Below are 19,893 nucleotides of genomic sequence, written 5' to 3' on the forward strand. Positions count from 1 at the left end.
GCAATGCACAGACTCAATTCAGATCCTAGCTTTATTACCTATTGACTATGTGACCTTAGGTAAGTGAAATAACCTCTCTGTGCTAGTTTCCTAATATGTAAGATGGGATTGTAAGAGTACCTGCTTTAGGGGGCCTTGTGAGGATTAGCACAGTCCCTGTCATATAGTAAATCCTCAACAAATGTTAGCTGCCATTATGATCATGGTGATTACTATGGTCATTGGAACTGGCTGTGGAAGCATGATAAAGGACCTGCATTTTCTTGCCAGGAAAACTGCCAAAGGTGATATCTGAGCTGGAGCTGGGAGGAGAGGTAGGATTTCAATTGGTAGAAACGGGATGGTGCAGGCAGCTTCAGTTTCCTTCACCTGTACATTCAGGTCATCCTCATAATCACCCTATAGGATGGATTTAAAACTGACCTGCAAAGAGCTGCACGACTTCCCCCCAAGTTATAATGATAAAGAGAGCGAGAGAGCTGGGATTTGAAGGCAGGTTTCTCTGATGCTAAAGGCCATGCTCTTAACACCTGTTGCATCTCTACCTTTGTATCAAATTCTGTCCTGGAGGGTAAGATACTGACAGAAATAGCTTCCCTCACCTCCTTACTAGACTGTACACTCCTTCAGGGAAAAGATATCTCAGGTATTTATACAGCCCCCATCCATGCCACACAGGCACCGAAAGCAGGTGCTCAGCTGAAATGCCTATTTGCTGAAAAGAAGAAACCGAGACCCGAAACTGAGCCTCCAGTGCCAGGAACCCCTGGCGATGCTGCCTCCTGGGCAGCTGGCCTCTTTTCGCAGACCCCCGGCCCCAACAACCAGGGCAGAGAGCACAGCTGCCACTGAAGGCAAATTCCTGACTTCACCCCATTGATCAAGCTGAACTTGGGCCCTCTTAATGTTCTCCCTGCACCAAAGATAAGAGATGGTTGGGGGCAGCCCACCCAGCCCATATAACCACCTTCCACTGAGAGCCATCCCAGAGGGAGCCCCAGAAACCTGTTTGCTGTGTAACCCCACCGCAGATTGGACCATGGTAGACACCTGACACAAGCTGGCCAATCAGATCTTCCCAGTAGTTGCAATCTCCACTGCCCTTCCTACCTCTGGTTCCAGGAGCTACCCTGTAGCCTTATGATAGTTTTCTCTTTCAGCTCATCGCCTCTGAAATGAGTTTTTATTCCTTGCAACCAACAGCCTTAACAAAATAAAGGAGGAGGGAAACAACTTCCCCAGGCAGAATTAACTACACCTCCCTTTGCTTTACATACCTTCCTCTGTTCCTTTTTATAAGGACAGAAGCTTCTGAGCCAAGCACCCCCCCTGCATGCTTCATGCAAGGGCTAGGTGCTTTTCCATTGATCCACATGATTGGAGGGATGAGGGATGGAGGGAGGTGTTACTACCACCATTCTACCTATGACAGAAGCTCTGAGAGGCTAAGCCGTGTGTCCAACAGCACTTAGCTAGGAAGGAGCAGAATAGGGATTCGAACCCAGGTCTTCTTCCTTTTATCCCACCTAGAACTTCAGTTTGCTTGTAACTTGGCGAGTGTGCCTGTCTCCCATCTCGATTCATTTTTTTATTTTAAAAATTTATTTATTTTAGAGAGAGCAGGCATGCACAGCAGGGAGGGGGAGAGGGAGAGAGAGTCTGAAGCAGACTCCATGCTGAGTACAGAGCCCAACAACCCCAGGCTCAATCTCACAACCCTGAGATCACAACCTGAGCCAAAACCAAGAGCCTTAAGCTTAATGGACTGAGCCACCCAGGTGCCCCCTCCTCCCTCAATTCTTAAGCTTGTTGGTAGAGTCACCATGATTGATTTATCTCTGCTCTAGCAGGAAGGTATTTCTGTAATAAGTAACTAAATATTAATTTGTAATTAAAACGGAAACTTATTAGAAATTTCACTAGGGGGGGATCCCTGGGTGGCGCAGCGGTTTGGCGCCTGCCTTTGGCCCAGGGCGCGATCCTGGAGACCCGGGATCGAATCCCACGTCAGGCTCCCGGTGCATGGAGCCTGCTTCTCCCTCTGCCTGTGTCTCTGCCTCTCTCTCTCTCTCTCTGTGACTATCATAAATAAATAAAATTAAAAAAAAAAAAAAAAAAAAAAAAGAAAAAAGAAATTTCACTAGGGGGAGTGTTCTGTGTCTTCTTAGTATTTTTGTATTTGTCTATTTGGCATCCATTCATCACGGAACCTACTGATACTGCATTTTCTTATGTTCTGTGTACTTGATGCTCTGGCATTTGTGGCCTAGCTCATCAAGCACCAGACCATTTCTCCCGGGGCTAGCCAATTCTTAGAGATAGGAAAAAAGCATGCCCTGCAGCACTGTTTACAGTCACCTTAGATGGGATCCCTGGGTGGCTCAGCAGTTTAGCACCTGCCTTCCGCCCAGGGTGCAATCTTGGAGTCCAGGGATCGAGTCCGACATCGGGCTCCCTGCATGGTGCCTGCTTCTGCCTCTGCCTGTGTCTCTGCCTCTCTCTCTCATTCTGTGTCTCTCATGAATAAATAAATAAAATCTTAAAAAAAAAAAAGTCTATTACAGTCACCCTAGATTAGAAACAACCCTGAATAGCCAACAATAGAGAACCTATCCAGAAAATTTTGATATGACAACTCAATCATCCAAAAAGGACATGTTAAAGCACTACTCAATGACATGGGGGAGAAACCCACACATAGGCTTAAGTGAAACAACCAAGATACAAAACTTTCTGTACAACCTGATCCCAAATGTGCAACACTGAAAAAAGACAGGAAGGAAATATCCTGAAATATGAATAAAGCTTGTCTCCCGAGTAATAGAGTAGGTGATTTAAAAACAAACAAATCTAACTAGGAGTGTGTTACTTTAAAAACATTCTATTTTTATGTCTTTCTCTAACCCCCTATTTCTACGTATTTTAGTGAACATTTCTTTCCTCTGGATTACACGTTCTCCCACACATGTTGTGCCTGTTTCTGCCAATGACAGGCACGCAGACTCGGGACGTGTCTGTGAGCCAACGCTGTACTGTGCTACCCCCTTGTTAGAAAAACACAAAATTTCCAAACCACAAAAGCTCTTGCCTTGTAGGAGAAGGAAACCTCGCCGACCGGGTGGGCGCTGCTCGTGGGTGGGAGCTGGCGCAGCTGCAGGGCCGCGCTGGGGGCTCGGTCCATGGTGCTCTAAGTGGCACATTCCCTGGGCCTGGCCTGGGAGCTGGAGCGGCTGCTGCTACGCGGGGCCCAGACTGGAGACCATCCTGGCGTCGTTCACCTCCTCTCGCCAGCCATCGGAGGACTTGAAGGCTCTTCTGGATGATTTACAGCCTCTTTCTCTCCTCCACTCAGGGAAGTGCCAAGTTCTCTCTCCCAAGCAGACAGACAAGGGTGCGATTCCCTATGCCGGAGGTGCTCTAGGGTGGTGGGGAGGAACATTAAAAATGCATGTACCATGAAGCATTGAGCCCAGCTTTGTTACATGAGGAGAGAATACTATGAGGACAAAACATAAGCTGCCATGAGAAGTGAAGCCATTAAAAAAAAAATGTATCATGCCTTTGGCCCCCTTAATAAAGACATGGCTCATTTACCTCAGAACTGTTCCCTCTGGCCCTTAAGAATCACCTTTTCTCTTCCTCTCATTACATCCTAAATCCTGCCTTTTCTATAGGCTTCCACAGAAGTAGAACATTGCCCTTGCCTACCTCTCCAGGCCTCCAAAAAAATATCCTGCCATAAAAAAAAAAGGAACCATCTGTGTTCTGACTTAGGGAAGAAAGAATGGAAAGAAAAGCTACCTCTGTGGATGGTGGAAGAACTGGGATGCTACAAGGGTCAGCTGAGCACAAGTGAGGTAACACTGGGCCCTAGGAGAAGAACTGTCTGACCAGATCACATCAGCTCTGGGGGACTCAGGTACCTCATCTGTAAAGTGGGGGTATTAATGTGGCCTCAAGTAAAATGAGCAATGACAGTAATTTCCATTAGCTTTATTGGACTGGTATTTTCAGCACATGTCAAGCTTTTCTACTAAATAGAGAAGAAAGATGACATATATGCTCCCAGGGTTCTGAAAGGCATGGGTAAAACCCCTTACCACAGTGCTAAGGGTTTCTCTGAGGTCTTCCTGGGCAGGGGGGATCCATACAAATTTGGATTCTACTACAAAGTAGTAGAATTAATGAATTAATGAATTAATTAGTTTGTTTATTTATTTATTTTTCAATGTGGGGACTTAAACTCACAACCGTGAGACCAATACCTGAGCTGAGATCAAGAGCCAGATGCTTAACCGACTGAACCGCCCAGACACCCCTCTATGCTATTTTAATATAAAAATGTTTTAATTAGCTTTTGATTTGTCATATGCTACCTATTTTCCCTGGCCAAGTCATTTAACTTTGCAGGTAGTTTTCTCTGCTGTAAAATACAGATAATAGCGTTCCTACCCCTACAGAGTTGTTGTGAGAATTTGATGAAATAATGCGTGTAAAATGCATGCACAGTAAATGGTCAATGAATGGCAGCTATTATTAGTATTAATTTTATTTTTATCAGCTTAATTATTTAATTTGCCCACAAATATCTCTTTCATGCATTCATGCAACAAATATTTATGGAGGGCTATGTGCCAAATGGACACAGCCTCTGCTATGCCCCAAGTCTTCAGTAAGTTGGCTTTTGCTTGTCCTATAACTTCCAGTTCCTTCTGTTATCTAGCCCTACCCCCAGGAATGCTGGTTCCTGGTGTGAACAGCACAGTCATATATCAGTGTCCAATGTCTAGCAGACACTGGATGCAAGGCTTAGCACAGGGGCAGCCACAAAGACCATCTGGCTCACTTTGTCTCACTTTATTGAAGGGCCTCAAAATTAAATTATTGCTGCTGCCTCCAGATGAGGTGGTACATGCAGTACATATTCAATGTTAATTATACATATACCCATATACATATGGTGTGTGTATGTGTATATATATATATATATATATATATATATATATACACACAAGGTACACTCATCAGACAACTTTATAACTCACATCCCATAATCAGACCTCCCTCACTGTAAAGACCTATAAATATTTGGAATCTTGTGAAAAGCATAATTATTCTTCACTATGCTTTTATGTGTGGGTGAAAAGCATGACTGCGTTAAATTTATGTATTTTAGTGTTTTGGATATAGTAGCCTTAGAAAGGGAGAGTGGCCCAGAGAGGGACCTCTGTGAGACCCTTGGAAGCTTTCAACCTGGACTGGAGCAGAAGGGACACCGGAGCCTAAGCTGGGAAAGTATCTGCTGAATCCCCTGTTCAGTTGCAGCTTGCCAAGATCCGGCCCAGAGCTTGGCATGGTGACCTCCATACAATACCTACTGACTGGCTAAAGGCAGGCCTGTGGAGCACCTGGGGCAGCACGCAGGAAAGAATGGAATGGCTCACTCAGGCCTAATCGGCCACAACTCCAGAGATACAACAGCTGTAGCCAGCCCCGCCCACAGGATGTCAGAGAAAGCAAACAGGCCTCCGGGACATGCCAAGGGGGTGATAGAAACCCAGGCCTCCTAACCTTCTTTGGATCAGTTGCTTTATTCAGGTGGGTTTCTGTTTTTGCTTCTGTTGCTGTCATTTAATTCCCTTTTAAAAAGCAGCTTCCCTCTGTGCCTCAGGAATCCCCAGGCCTCCGAGGCATCACCAGCAAAGACAGGAGGCTGTCCCTCAGCTAGACAGGAGTTTGGATGAAAAGCTTTGGAGGAATTCTTTGCAACTTGTCCTCCCTCGTAAGGTGCACTTTCTTGCCTAGTGACTCTTTTTCCGCCTTCCAGGCACTTTTCTAGCGCTACCATATGCCCATGAGGCAAGCAGCCAACGCTGTGTTCCCAGCGACCCCTTAATTCTGAGGCCCTCACAGCCAGCACTGAGCACAGGGTCATTAACTCAAAAAAAGGAAAGATAGGGATCCCTGGGTGGCGCAGCGGTTTGGTGCCTGCCTTTGGCCCAGGGCGCGATCCTGGAGACCCGGGATCGGATCCCACGTCGGGCTCCCGGTGCATGGAGCCTGCTTCTCCCTCTGCCTCTCTCTCTCTCTCTCTCTCTCTCTCTCTCTCTCTCTCTCTCTCTCTGTGACTATCATGAATAAATAAATAAAATCTTTAAAAAAAAAAAAAAAAAAAAAAAGGAAAGATAATTCTAGGTGCTTGCTTCCATTCCATCCCCTGACCTTATCTCAATGAATTATTTCACCAACCCACAGAGCAGGTTGGACAGATGAAAGGACCTCAGCTCATGGCTGCTAGGAGCAGGGTTTGTATTAGAATTTAGCTCTATCTGGGAAAAAAAAAAATCAGTAAAACACACACTTTCCCACCACCTGAAGATTCAGGTTCTGGCTGGTGGTGAGTGCCAGTTACTCCAAGCCCTTCCCCTTTCCTGGGCTTTGGCTCACTACAGGGTTACACTCTTCGGTGCCCTCCCATGGAGCTGGAAACCACAACTTCCAGCAGCCGGTGCAGATCCAGAGTGCCTCCCCGTATCCCACCTGCTAACTCCACCATCTGCTATTGCCAGGAAGCCAGAGCCGGCGCGTTAGAGGAATGATTTTGGCAAAGTTACTGCATCTCACTTCCTGATTTGCTAAAGCCTGCCATCATCCCCTACATTAGGGCCATCCCGCGGTCCCCCACCCCCTTTGCAAAAATGGGGGAAAAATACCACTCCGAGGCAGCGAGACCCAGGCCGGCAAGGCTGGTGACAGCAAGAAGGGAGGGTGTTTGTACCAGGGGGCGTTAGGGGAGTCCAAGTGCATTACCTTTCCTGAAAAAATGAGGGCTAATTTCAAGTGCCCCCCCCTCCCCGCCCCGTCTCAGGCTTAATCACTACTCACCGGGCGGCGTCTCCTCCAAGGCCCACCTATGACAGGTTTCTGAGAAAGGACTTGGACCCTCCGCGCAGCCCGGGGCGCAGCCTCCGTAATTCCTTCCCCGACTCCAGGGCGGCCTGGCTGCGGCAGTGTTTTGCTTTCAAAGGCCGCGCGTTGATTTGCCAGGCCGCCTGCCGCTCAGGGGGCTTCGCGCCGGCGAGTGGCTGCGAGGGCGCGGTGGGCGGGGCAGCCCCCGGCCATTGGCTGCGCCGCCAAGCTTGCTTGCAGCGTAGGGGGAGCGGCTCGGGGAGGCGGCGCCCCTCCGGAGCCCGGCGCTCACCTGGAGGGGGTCCCCGCTGGCGGCCGCGCCCGGGGCGTGGGAACCGACTCCCCTCGTCCCCTCCGCCTGTCCCGGCGACGGCTCGCCTCCGCTGCCCGGCAGGGGCGCAGCCCTACCTTCCGATTCTCGGGGCTCCCCCACCCCCAGGATTTGCTCCTGCTGTTCCTCCACCTGATACTCTCACCCCGCGTTCGAAGCCGTCGCGTACCTCAAGACCCGGCTCCCCCCAGAGCCTTCTCGAGTATTCGGGCCCATATCCACATTACATCCCTTGCGGGGCCCTCCCCTAACACCTGTTGGCCGCGCTCGGTACCAGCCCTCCCAGCGCGTCGGCAGCTCCGCAAATGCCCGGGGTCCTCCAGGGAGCCTAGAGCACTTGATGGGTGCGCACCTGTACGCAGTAGGCAATAGGTGTAATCAACACGTGCGTGGGGCTTACACGCTTACACTTCTCCACTTACACGCATGTCTTTTCAGATCCTGAGACTTTGAGCCCATTCATGCCCATTTTACAGAAGAAATGGCATTTGGGCCGGCACCCCAAAGGAGGAGAAAGAGCCACTTTTGGTTCAGATCTGGAGGCACAGAGAGCTCAGAGGGAACACCTGAGAGCAGAACGAGGTTGGCATTAAGTAGGAACTGCCCAAAGGACAGCGTGGCTGGTGCAAGGTTTTTCTGGGGTGTGGGTGGTAGCAGCTGCCATCAGAGGACCCGACCAGAGACAGCTTAAGAAGACGTTTGGGTTTGTCCTAATTTAATGGGGGGGGGGGGGGGGGGAGGGCATTGTGGGTTCTGAGCAGGAGAGTGACAAGATCCCTGTGACTGCTCTGAAGCCTGCAAAGAGGGGCTCAAGGAACACTGTATGTCTGTCCTTGTATCGTTGCCCCTATCAATCTTTTTTTCTTTTACTATTATACACAGGGCTTGGATGAAGGGTGGTTGTCTTCTTTTAACTAGGGTTTCCAGGTAGGCAAAATTCTAAGGCTCTTGGTCTATCGCAGGATATTTGAGGGGTTACTTAGATAAACCCTTATTAGGTTTCTGCCACTAATCCAGACATAGTTAACCAGAACCCTAAAATTCTGGCAGTTTCCCCGAGGGTTTTTTTTTCTTTTGAAACGCCTCTGATAATTGGCCAACAACTTTTCACGCTAAAGAAACACAGGAAACCATTGGCTGATGTGAGTACTCAGGAGGCGGTCTGCAGGAGGACTCTAGAATGTTAGGCCTGTGGTTGCCATAGCGACAGGGAGGCTGGGCAGGTCAGGTTCAGCCCAGGGGGACCAGACGAGGTAGGAGGCCGTTTCTGCTCTGGGATGGGTCGCGGGGGTCGCGGAGAGGGAGGAGAGGACCTGGAGCAGCTCTTGAGACACCCACTGAGCCCCCTGGCCTGGTGGATACGTGTGGAATTCCTCTGCCGAGGTAGTTGGTGCCCCAGTGCAGGAAGAAGCCACAGTATCTGAGGCCCTCCTCCCTGATGGTGTGCGCTCAAAGCCCCCACTTAAAGTGGTGATGATGATAATCACCGAGTGCCCTCCCCACCGAGCTCCTACCAGGGGCATGGGCTTCTGACTCCCCTGCCTCTGCGAGGGTACAAACGGTTGGGGGCTCCAGTGCCAGGCAGTGGGTGGACGAGAAAGAGCTGAGTTCTAATCCCAAATCCACTCCAGCTCCTTGGGGGTCCCTCACCAAAAGCTTCCCTGCTCTGGGCCTCAGTTTATCCATCTGTAAAATGAAAGGGTGAGATTGGAATTTAGTGGTCACTAGAAGGCTGCTAAAGCTCCTTCCAGTTCTTTGACATGCTTTCTCAGTTTCTCATGAAAAGTACAAAGTGGCTTATTTCCCTGAGTGCGCTTTGAAAAATGTAAAATACTTTCAAGATGCACCATAGTGTTATATATAACTGAATCAATAAAAATCTCATGTCCTCAAAACTACTCAAGCAAATACCCCAAAGTTCCACGTAAAATAACAGTATACATGATTTAGTATTATTGACATACACTTCCCATGAATATGTGTATAAATATATAAAATATGTGGTAATATTCTAACATAAATGATGAAGTTTTTTTAAACATGTAGTAGAGTGAAAACATACTTGTATTTATAGTCAGGTGAGTTAAATCCTTATAGACTGTAGCTCCTAAAGGAGAGAGTTGTATTGTGAACACATCTATATGCACTATGGCTAGAATATGTCTATCCCTCATATTCATTCATTCTACAAATACTATTGAACAACTTGAGCAACCAGTATGTGCCAGGAAACAGACTGGGAGTTCAGTGATGAACTTTCTGTTGGGGAAGACCATAAATCAAGAAACATATAAAATAGGATGTCGGTTAGTGAAAAGTTCATTGAGAAACATAAGGCAGGGTCAGGGGCCGAGAGAGAGAGGGTGGTGCTCCTTAAGAGAGAGTAGTTAAGGAAGACATTCCTAAGGCAGATTGAGGAGAGACCCAGATGAATTTGGTGACAAGGCTGGAAGATGATACCCAGCATAGGGAAGAGAAGAATCCACATGCTACAAGGAGTTATTGCAAAAGCTGGAAAGGTTCCGTGTCTTTAGGTGGTGGGACATGACAGCTGCCTTCAAATACTTGAAGAATAGTCATATAGAACAGTGGCTTCCAAATGTTTTGACTGTGACCCATGATAAGAAATGCATTTTATATTGTGATCCAGCACATACACATGACAAACAAAAACTTGACAAAAGACTGCAGGCTGTGACCCGAATTTTGAGCATCACCAATGTGGAAGAGGAGTGAGATTTACTCCAGGCTGATTCCGAGGGGTGGAATTAGGATGAATGAAGGGGGAAAAGAAATGAATCAACTTTGATACAGACAAGAACTTTCTAGTAATTGGGACTACCAGTGGACTGCCTCAGGAATTTTCATACTGAGTTCTGGGGAGCCCAGCACTCTGTGAAAGTTTGACAGCCTCAAATATTTGCTCTATATTTTGGAAACTATATGCGATATCCTAATTTTTAAAAACCAATCATATGCACTCAAGACCGCCAAATGTCAAATTTTAGCATGGTAACATTTAGTGTATGCTGCCTAGAAGTTATTATAGTGGTTAAGAATGAGCAAAAGTCAGACTTTCTGGGTTCAAAGCCTGATTCCACCTCTTACTTCTGGTGTGACCTTGAGCAAGTCATCTAACTCCTCCCTCTAAACTTAAGTTTCTTATCTGTAAAATGAGGATAATACCTGACTGGATTGTTGTAAGGACAGCATAAAGTGTTCTATACAAGGTATTTAAGACTGTAAGTGTTCAATAAATGATGGCTATTTTTAAGCCATTACTACATCATCCCTGTGCATGTGTTAGCACCAAATATTAATGAAAGCCTACCATGGACCAGGCAGCAGCATCTACTTTATCATAGGGATCATTGTTTTGAATCCATAAGTACCTTGAAAAGAAAGTACCGTTATCAGTTGATAGAGGGGGCAGTGGGCTCAAAAGATTAAGTGACTCATCTAGACTCAGAACTGGTAAATGGCAGAGCATAACCTTGAATCCGAGGATACTCTTGATTACTGTACAGGCGCTCACCTGGGAGCTGCTTGGACATATGTCATTGATAAGGAAGATGGTATATCTTCATTACTCTTTTTTGAGATTCTAGGCCTATGACATCCTGTCATGAACACAAGGAACTGGAGCAGTAGGGCACATCTGGGCAGTGCTCTGTTCACACCTGGGCTGCAACCGCTCTCATCGTGGCCTCACAGGTATGCACTACCAAGGCTGGACAGCATTATTAATAGTGCGGTCTTTAGGTGGTAGGGTTATAGATTGTTTTAGAATGTCTTTTTAAGTTTCTTATATTTTTCAGAAATTTGATAAGGTGCCCATATTACCACTGTCACAGGAAACTTAAATGTGTTCTAATAACTTGTAGTTCTAACACATTCTTGCATTTTAATATTTTATTATTTATTTATTTATTTATTAATCTTTGTAAAAAAAAATCTTTGTATTTGAGTGTGGTTGATACACAGTGTCACATCAGTTTCAGGAGTCCAACACAGTGATTCAACAGGTTTGAACATCATGCTGTGCTCAGCCCATTAGTGCATTTTTAAAATAAGAGCTTTATTGTAGCGAGGAAATAGATGGCAGAAGAGGTTCTAAGTACTTAATAGAAGTACTAGGACAATGACACAGCACTGTAGGGTGGTAAGTGAATGATGGCTGCATTTATTTATTTATTTATTTATTTATTTTTAAAATTGTATTTATTTATTTGACAGAGAGAGAGTGAGCACACATACACAAGCAGGGGGAGTGGCAGGCAGAGGGAGAGGGAGGAGGAGGCTCCCCACTGAGCAGGAAGTCCAATGAGGGGCTCCATCCCAGGACACTGGGATCTTGACCTGAGCTGAAGGCAGATGCTTAACCAGCTGAGCCACCCAGGTACCCTGCTGGCCACCTTTATAGATCTTAAGAGAAAATAGAATCTTATAACACTTTTATACTAGAATAGTGGTGTTGCTGTGAACGTTATTGATTTCTGGTGCTTTGCATCTCTTAATTTCTTGGAGTGTGTTGCCAATATCTCTCGTAAATGTTAAAATTTCAGTGATAGATCGTCAAGCAGAGATTGAGCATTGCCACTGTGGGAAAGTCAAGTGAGGAACAGATAGTGCAGGTGAAAAGGATTGGTTGGAGCGTGCCATCATTCATTCAGTCCTTCCTTTGTTAGTAAATGGCGGGAGTTCTTGAGGAAGGAAAGATGTGTGAAACAGAACTTGCCTGTCCACGAAAGGTTAACTGCTATGGACACTGAATCATGCTCCTCTTGTTAACCATTTAACCCCACACTCACATGGAGCAACTGGTTTTAGACACAAGGCAGCTCAGTTTGGCAGTTCCTGAGAGAAGGAAAACAAGGGAGAGCTCTGCAAGTGCTGGAACTTTAGTGCTGGGGGCAGTTTCCAGGCCAGGGTTCAGGGGGGAGTGGCAGCAAACAAAGCCCAGCTTTCTGGGTTGGGGAGATAGAAATCAGAGTTCAGGGAGCCCAGAGAGGTTGGAATTTATAGGATAGGATGCTGCAGAGGACGGACTTGCACAGATAAAGTTCAGAAATAGGAATAAGGTTCTCCTCAAGTGTTTGACTGATTGGCAATGAATGACCGTGACAGGGAGATGCTACTAGACAACCACTAGAATGCCTAAAATGAACAAGTGTTGGTCAGGATGTGTAGTAGTTGGAACAATGTACTGCTATAGGCAGCAACGTGGAAGATCTGCAAAGCTTTGTGTTCTGTGAGAAAAGACAGAGAAGGGTATATACTATATGATTGCATATACATATGTTCTGGAAAAGGCAACTGTGGTGACAGAAAACAAAGCAGTGATTGCTAGATGTCAGGGTTGGGAGGGTATCGACGGGAGAGAAACACAGGAAACTCTTTGGGATGATGGATATATTTCTGTCTTAATTGAGATGGTATTTGACACAATTGTAAGCATCTGCCAAAAACGTGAAATTGTGTACTTAGGACTAACAAATTGCATTGTATGTCAATTATCTCGATAAGGATAAATTTATAAAATTCAGGTCTTCATCAGCTCTGTAAGCAGCATCAACAATGAATGAATACTAACCAGAATTCCTGTTCCAGGCAGTGCAATGTCCTTGGGAGCTGGGTCACAGATCTGGGTAAATCTCAGGTTCTACCCGCAAGATTGCTCAGCCTATATTCTGCAGATAGAACAGAACCCAATCAACATAGTAACAGGAATGTGAGATGATCCCTACAAATGCTGTATCTTGTTGTTTCAGGTGCTTAAAAGAACATGTAATAGAATTTTTCATCAAACAAATGGAACATACCGCAGAACTTTGCTAAGATGGACAATTCGACACATGAAGCCCAACACCGTGGCAAAAAAAAATCCAGCCATGCCAACAAATTACAGAGAGGTCTTGTGAATTTATTAACAGATATCTTTGAGGGGAGGAGAGAGCTCTTGACGTGTGTTCTTTTTGGCACATAAGAACACAGTTTAGAGGAATATAGCAAATCCCGGGTCATACCCACAAGGCCATCCTTAAGACATATCAGATAGATTGCTTTGGTGGCTCCTCACTGCTTCTAGAGTGATGACTGGGAAGAAACTATGAAAAGAAAGCACGAGGAGGGAAGGAGGAGGAAATCTGTTCATCACACTTGGTATTTCCATGTATCTGGTGAGAATCTCAGTCCTCACACTTAGATGTGTGAAGAGATCTTACTTTCTCTATTCCTAAAATTAATGCAAGCCAGCCCCCGACACATGCTCTGTTGGCAAGTTTAATTCTGGCCATTATGGGCACAAATCCTATGTTCTCCTTGTTTCAAGGTTTGGAACTTTTTCAGTAGAAAGAAGTGATGTGCTGGCTGGGGGGGGGGGGGGGGGCTGGGGGGCGGAGCACTCATGAGATGAGAGCTCCATTGTCCCAGCCCACAGGCTCTCCTCAGTTGTGTGAGTATGCGCTAATTCTAGACCACATCTGGGGTTTAGGAATCATTGCTAGGGCTGGAAACCTCATTCCAAGATCCTTACTCCACTGCTTTTTCTTTCTTTTGGGGTATTTCTACCTCCCTGGTGTCACTTCTAGAGTCCCTGCTGATCTCCAACCTAGACCCAGAACTTTCTTCCTTCCTCCCATCCTTTGATTTTGTACTCTCACCTTTTCTTTAGTACTTTTTAAAATCGAAGCATAATACTTATTCAGAAAAAGTACACAAATCATAATTAGAAAGCTTTCTGAATATTCACAATGAAAATACAAGCTATAGAATCACTCTCTCAGTCTAAGAAAATAGAATCGCAGCAAGATCCCTAAAGCCCTGTCTTGTCACTTCCCTTCTCCGTGCAAGTAAACACGACAGCTATCCTGACTTCTAATATCATTAATTACTTTAGCCTGTTATTGAACTTAAAAAAAAAAAAAGATTTATTTATTTATTTATTTTAGCGAGACAGAGTGTGCACATCTGTGTGCTGGGAAGGGTGGGACAGAGGGAGCGAGAATCCCAAGCAGACTCCCCACTGAGCCCATGGGGGAGTGGAGGTGGGCTTTATTTCAGAACCCTAAGATCCTGATCTGAGCCTAAATCAAGAGTCAGATGCTAAATCCACTGAGCCACCCAGGCACCCCTTGTTTGTTTTTGAACTTCATATCGATCGGAATCATACAATATGAACTTTATTCTCTCAGCCTTTTCCACTCATGTTTGAGAGTTTTAACTCCAAGTTTCATGTATCAGTTAATGTTTCATTTTTGTCCCTACCAAGTTTTTCTTTGTCAGAATATACTGCCACTTATTTATCCATTCTCCTGTTGAAGGACTTTTGGGTCGTTTCTAGTCTGCCGCTACTCTGAATAAAAAAGCTTTTCAAACTAGGCTCGAACAGTTTTGGGGACATATATGTATGTATGTCATCTCTACTTCAGAGAAGAATTTCTGGGTCCTAGGATGTGTTAATGATCAGCTTGGTTGATACTGCCATTTTTCCAAAGTGGTTTTTGCCAGTTTTACTTGGTTAAAAGCAGGATATGAGAATCCTACAACAATGTCTTTTGCACAAAAGAGTTTTAATTTGTATTACTCTTTGATCAATGAGATTGAGCAATTTTTCACATGTTGGTTGACCTTTAGAATATTCTCTTAGGAGGAGTGATTGTTCAAGTTTTTTGCCTGTTTTATTAAATTGGATTTTTCTTATTTTTAAGAGTTCTTTAAGCCATTCTAGAAATGAGTCAGTTTGTTGGCTACAGAGAGAGTGAATACCTTCTTTCAGTCTGTGACTTTTCTTTCTGCTCTTAATGATGTGCTAATCAACAGAAGGTCTTACTATAACCAATTTGTCAATCCTTTCTATTTTAGTTACTCTGTATGTCTATCCTATTTGAGAAATATTTACCTAGCCCATTTAATTTCTTCTAGAAATTGCATTATTTTACCTTTTGTGTCTAGACCTATAATTCAGTTGAAATTGTTTCTGTGTATGGTATGAGGTAAATGCACAAGTTTGGTGTTTTCAGTATCTGTAACCAAGTGACCCAGTACCATTGATTGAAAGGCCATTCTTTTTCTACTACTCTGGTGTTCTGCCTTTGTCATAAATCAAGTGTCTGTGTATTTGCAGGGCTGCTTCTGGATTCTTTATTCAGCTCAAATACTATACTATACTATGCGATACTATACTATACTTTATTCAGTCTTTTCTTTTTTCTTAGAATCAACTTATTAATGTGCTAAAAATAAAAAAATCCTTGCTGTCATTTTGATTTAGATTGCATTGATTCCAGTAATCAATTTAGGGATAATTTACATCTCTATAATATTGAGTTCTCCCATGCATGTGCATCTCTTTTATTTAAATATTCTTAAATTTTTCTCAAGAATGTTTTACAGGTCTCTATGTAGAGCTCATGTGTATCTTCTTTATGTCTGTCTAGGTATTTGATTTTTATGCTGTTATAAGTGGTAATATTTTAATTTCCTTTTCTAATTGTATTCTGGTATAGAAATAAAATGAATTGACTTTTGTATATTGATCTTGATTCTAATGACCTTACTAAATTCAGCTAATCCCCCTCATAGGTCATCTATAGATTCTTAACTTTTTCAATGTGTAATCTTATCATTTGAGATAATGACAGCTTTATTTCTTCCTTTCTGATCCATACATTTTCATTTATTTTTCTTGACTCTTGTATTGGTTAAAGTCCTTCAGGACAATTTAAAGAAAAGTGACAACAGTCTCCTGGTTTATCTCTCTTAGGAGAAAGCTTTTAATATTTCATTATCCAGTATCATGTTTGCTATGGACTTTTGTCATGGATAGCTTTTATCAGATTAAGGAAATTTGTTTCTATTCCTAATTGGCTAGGGTTTTTTTTTTTTTTTTTGTTTAATCCTAAAAGGACATTAGATTTTATGAAATACTTTTTCTATCTACTCAACAGATACTTCACCAAAAAAAAAAAAAAAAGATATGCAGATGGGAAATAGCATATGAAGAGATGCTCAGCATCATTAGTCATTAGCAAAATGCAAATGAAAACCACAATGAAATACCACTACACAGCCCATGGGATGGCTGAAATGAAAAAGACTGCCCCCTATTGATGACGACATGCAGGACCAGGAACTCTCATAGTGAAGACAGAGGCACAACGACTTTGGGGAAGAATTTGGCAATTTCTCTCAAAGTTAGACATTTGATCCAGCCATTCCTCTCCTGACTATTTACCCAACAGAAATGAAAACATATGTCGACTCAGAAGACTTGTAGTGGAATGTAGATAACAGCTTTTATTTGCAATACCCCCAAACTGGAAACAACTCAAATTTCCATCAGCAATGTCACATTTCTATATAATGGAAATAAAATATAGTGAAGCATTGACACTTCAACAACATGATGAATCTCAAAATAATTATGCTGAAAGAAGCCAGACAAAAATGAATACATACTACATGATTCCATTCTGCATCTACTGAGATGATCATATGGTTTTTTTTTTTTTTTTTTTAGTTGGTCAATATAGTGAATGACATTGACTTTCAAACATTAATCTAGCTTTGCAATACTGAGATAAACTCCACTTGGTCATGATTTATTACCTTTATGTATTGTTGGATTTAATTTACTAAAATTTTTCTAAGAATTTCTGCATGTGCCTTTATGAGGGTTATTGATCTGCAGTGGTTCCTCCCACCCCCACCATGACTTTGATTTCAGTATCAGGGTGATGCTGGCCTTCTGGAATGGATTGGGTAATGTCTTATCCTCTTCAATCTTCTGGGATAGATGATAAAAAATTAATAGGTGGAGTGTTCTATAAATGTCAACTAGGTCAAGTTAGGTAATAGCATTGCTCAAGTCATGTATTTTTTTTTATTTTATTTTTAAGTAATCTCTACACCCAACTTGGGGCTTAAACTCACAGCCCCAAGATCAAGTGTTGCATGCTCTTACCCACTGACCTAGCCAGGTGCTCCCAAGTCTTATATATTTTTACTGATCTTCTATCTACTTATTTAAATTATTGAAGGAAGAACTTTTAAATCTGATTATAGTTGTGGAGTATTCTATTTCTTCTTGTAGTACTATCAGTTTTTACTTCATGTATCTTTAGTTCCTTGTTATTAGGTGTATAAGCATTTAGGCCTGGTATATTCTCTTGAGGAATTGACCCCTTTATGATTACAAAATGACTCTCTTTATTGCAGGTAATATTTCTTACTCTGAAATCTGCTTTGCCCGATATTAATATCTAGGTTTCTTCTGTGTAGTGTTAACATAGTATATCTTTTCCCATTCTTTTATTTTTAACCTATTTCTGGAGTTATATCTAAAGTGTATACATATATATTTTTAAGATTTTATTTATTTTAGAGAGAGAGAGAGAATGCGAATGGGGGGGAGGAACAGAGGGAGAGGGACAAGCAGAGGGAGAGGGACAAGCACACTGAGCACAAAGCCTGATGCAGGGCTCGATCCCAGGACCCTGATATCATGACCTGAGCCAAAATCAAGAGTTGGCTGCTTAACCAACTGAGCAACCCAGGCACTCCTAAAGTATATTTCTTGAGGCATATAATTAGGTCTTTTTCTCTTAACTATTTTGACCATCTCTGTCTTTTGATTGGGATGTTTATTGAACATTGAAATTTAATATGAATATTGGTGCATAGGTTTAAGTTTACCATCTTGGGATTTACTTACTATTTGTCCTATCTGTTCCTTATTTACTTTTTCTGCCATATTTTGCATTGAGTATTTTTGTTTGTTTGTTTCTGTTTTATTCCGTTTGTTGACTTATTAGGAATAACTCTTGGGGGACCTGACTTGCTCAGTTGGTGGAGCATGCAACACTTGATCTCAGGGTAGTGTGTTCATATTGGGTATAGAGATTACTCTAAAATTTTTTGTGGGGGAGGTGGGTGGAGGGTGGGGGTGACTGGGGGATGGGCACTGAGGGGGGCACTTGATGGGATGAACACTGGGTGTTATTCTATATGTTGGCAAATTGAACACCAGTAAAAAATAAATTAAAAAATAAAATAAATTTTTTGAAGGAAGGAGTAACTTTTTGCAGTGTTTTAGAATAACTTTTTTGTAGTGTTTTCTGAGTGGCTGCTTTGACCTTTGGCTGAATCAGACCTGCTGCCGGTTTTTACAAATTTAATTTTGGTTTTGATTGTTTGTCTTCTCTTTATGAATTGCATTTTTTCTTCTTCACATGCCTATTAATCCTTAATTGGATACCATATATTTTGCATTTTATTTGTTGGGTGCAGAGTCCTTTTGTAGTCCTGCAAAGTCCTGTGCTTTGTTCTGGGAGTTAAATTACTTGGAAATAGTTGGATTTTTTCAAGTCTTGCTGTTAAGTGTTGTTAGCTGGAAGCAGGGCAGCATTTAGCCTAGCATTTTGCTGTCTGTGAGGTGAAACTCTCTGCATACTCTATGTTCTAGGAATTATAAAGCTTTCTTGTCTGATGAGTGGCAATAGGAGTTATGCCTATACTGATATTCAGGTGTTTTTGTTCAACTTATTTCTTTCAGTTGATTTTTTTGCCCAGCCTTGGGTAGTTTTGTCACATGCATGTACTGATCAATACTCAGGAAACCAGTGCAGTTTCCAGAGCTCTTTCTCTGTGTAGCTCTCTTCTCTGGTTCTCTGCTTTGTGAACTTTAGAAACCTGGTTTTTCTGGGCTTCCAGATTCATTTCCTCAACTCAAGAAGACTGCCAGGCTCCCCCTGGTCTCCTCCTTCCTGTGCTGTGGCTTGGAAACTTCTCCAGGCAGCAAGCTGGGGGCAATCTTATTGCTGACCCATTTGCTTCCCATTTCTCAGGGATCCATCTTTTGTTGCTTGATGTCCAGTATCTGGAAAACCATTAGTTTCATATATTTTCATATATTTTGCCCCTGTCTAACTTCTGTTTCCACAGGTAGGAGGGCAAATCCAGTCCCACTTTGGTTGGAAATGGAAATTCAGTTATCCAGAGTGGTTGTTGTGTTGTGTTTTGTTTTGTTTTTAATCTTATTTTTCTGGTTGTCTTCCTCAAGAGGGTTGCTTTCATGCATATTGTTCTACCACAGCCAGAAGCCAAAGTATTTGATCTTCTTTTGAGTCAGGAAACTTTTCTCCTTCCCCAAGGAGATGCCTTTCCTTTTACCTTAAAAAACAAAACAAAACAAAACAAAAACAGAGGCCCCCTTTCTTTGCTGTTTTTTCTGCAATCTCTTCCAGTTTCTCCATGGATTTTTAGAAACAAAAGCCAAGAAGACTTGCATGTGATGCTTTCTGATTTGCTCTCTCTCATTCCCCTTAAAGAAAAAATACAGAGCCATCCACCTACTAAATGAGGGTGGGAAGAGAAGGGAGGAAAGGAGTGAATATACCATATGTTTATCTCTCATATGTTTTCTAGCCCAACATTTATTCTGCTTCTTTGACTTCATCTTCAATCTGAGCAAATTGGGCAAGATTGCCACCTCCCCATTATTTCATGCATTGGTCTGTGTTGGGGAGGTCCTACTCTGGGTCAGACTCAGGAAGAAGTAGCACAGCTTGGAGCTTAAGGGCTGGGGCTCATTAGACCAGCTGTGTTCAAACCCTGGCTGTTTCACTTCAGGGCTGTGTGGTTTAGATGAGTAA

At 43.3% G+C, this 19,893-nt stretch overlaps 2 protein-coding genes across 12 annotated transcripts in view; one reads left to right on the top strand and one right to left on the bottom strand.

Annotated features, from left to right (window-relative positions):
* NIPAL3 (NIPA like domain containing 3) overlaps positions 1-7,045 on the bottom strand; it is a 53,880-nt gene extending 46,835 nt beyond the window's left edge. For all 3 annotated transcript variants that reach the window (XM_025447146.3, XM_025447148.3, XM_025447149.3), the window contains exons 1-2: positions 6,886-7,045; positions 3,089-3,417 (exon numbers count right to left, since the gene is read on the bottom strand). In XM_025447146.3, the coding sequence (XP_025302931.1) occupies positions 3,089-3,181 (93 nt within the window). In that variant the 5' untranslated portion in view covers positions 3,182-3,417; positions 6,886-7,045. The remainder of the gene's footprint in view (positions 1-3,088; positions 3,418-6,885) is intronic.
* A 277-nt stretch (positions 7,046-7,322) lies between these two features.
* The window catches only part of STPG1 (sperm tail PG-rich repeat containing 1), a 50,993-nt gene continuing 38,422 nt past the window's right edge, over positions 7,323-19,893 (top strand). For 2 of the 9 annotated variants that reach the window (XM_025447665.3, XM_025447671.3), the window contains exons 1-3: positions 8,429-8,493; positions 10,849-10,954; positions 13,012-13,152. In XM_025447665.3, the coding sequence (XP_025303450.1) occupies positions 13,080-13,152 (73 nt within the window). In that variant the 5' untranslated portion in view covers positions 8,429-8,493; positions 10,849-10,954; positions 13,012-13,079. The other 7 variants (XM_025447668.3, XM_025447674.3, XM_025447666.3 and 4 more) reach the window with 7 other exon arrangements.

This window comes from Canis lupus, chromosome 2 (assembly GCF_003254725.2).
Source record: "Canis lupus dingo isolate Sandy chromosome 2, ASM325472v2, whole genome shotgun sequence".
In the NCBI taxonomy this organism is placed as follows: Eukaryota; Metazoa; Chordata; class Mammalia; order Carnivora; family Canidae; genus Canis; species Canis lupus.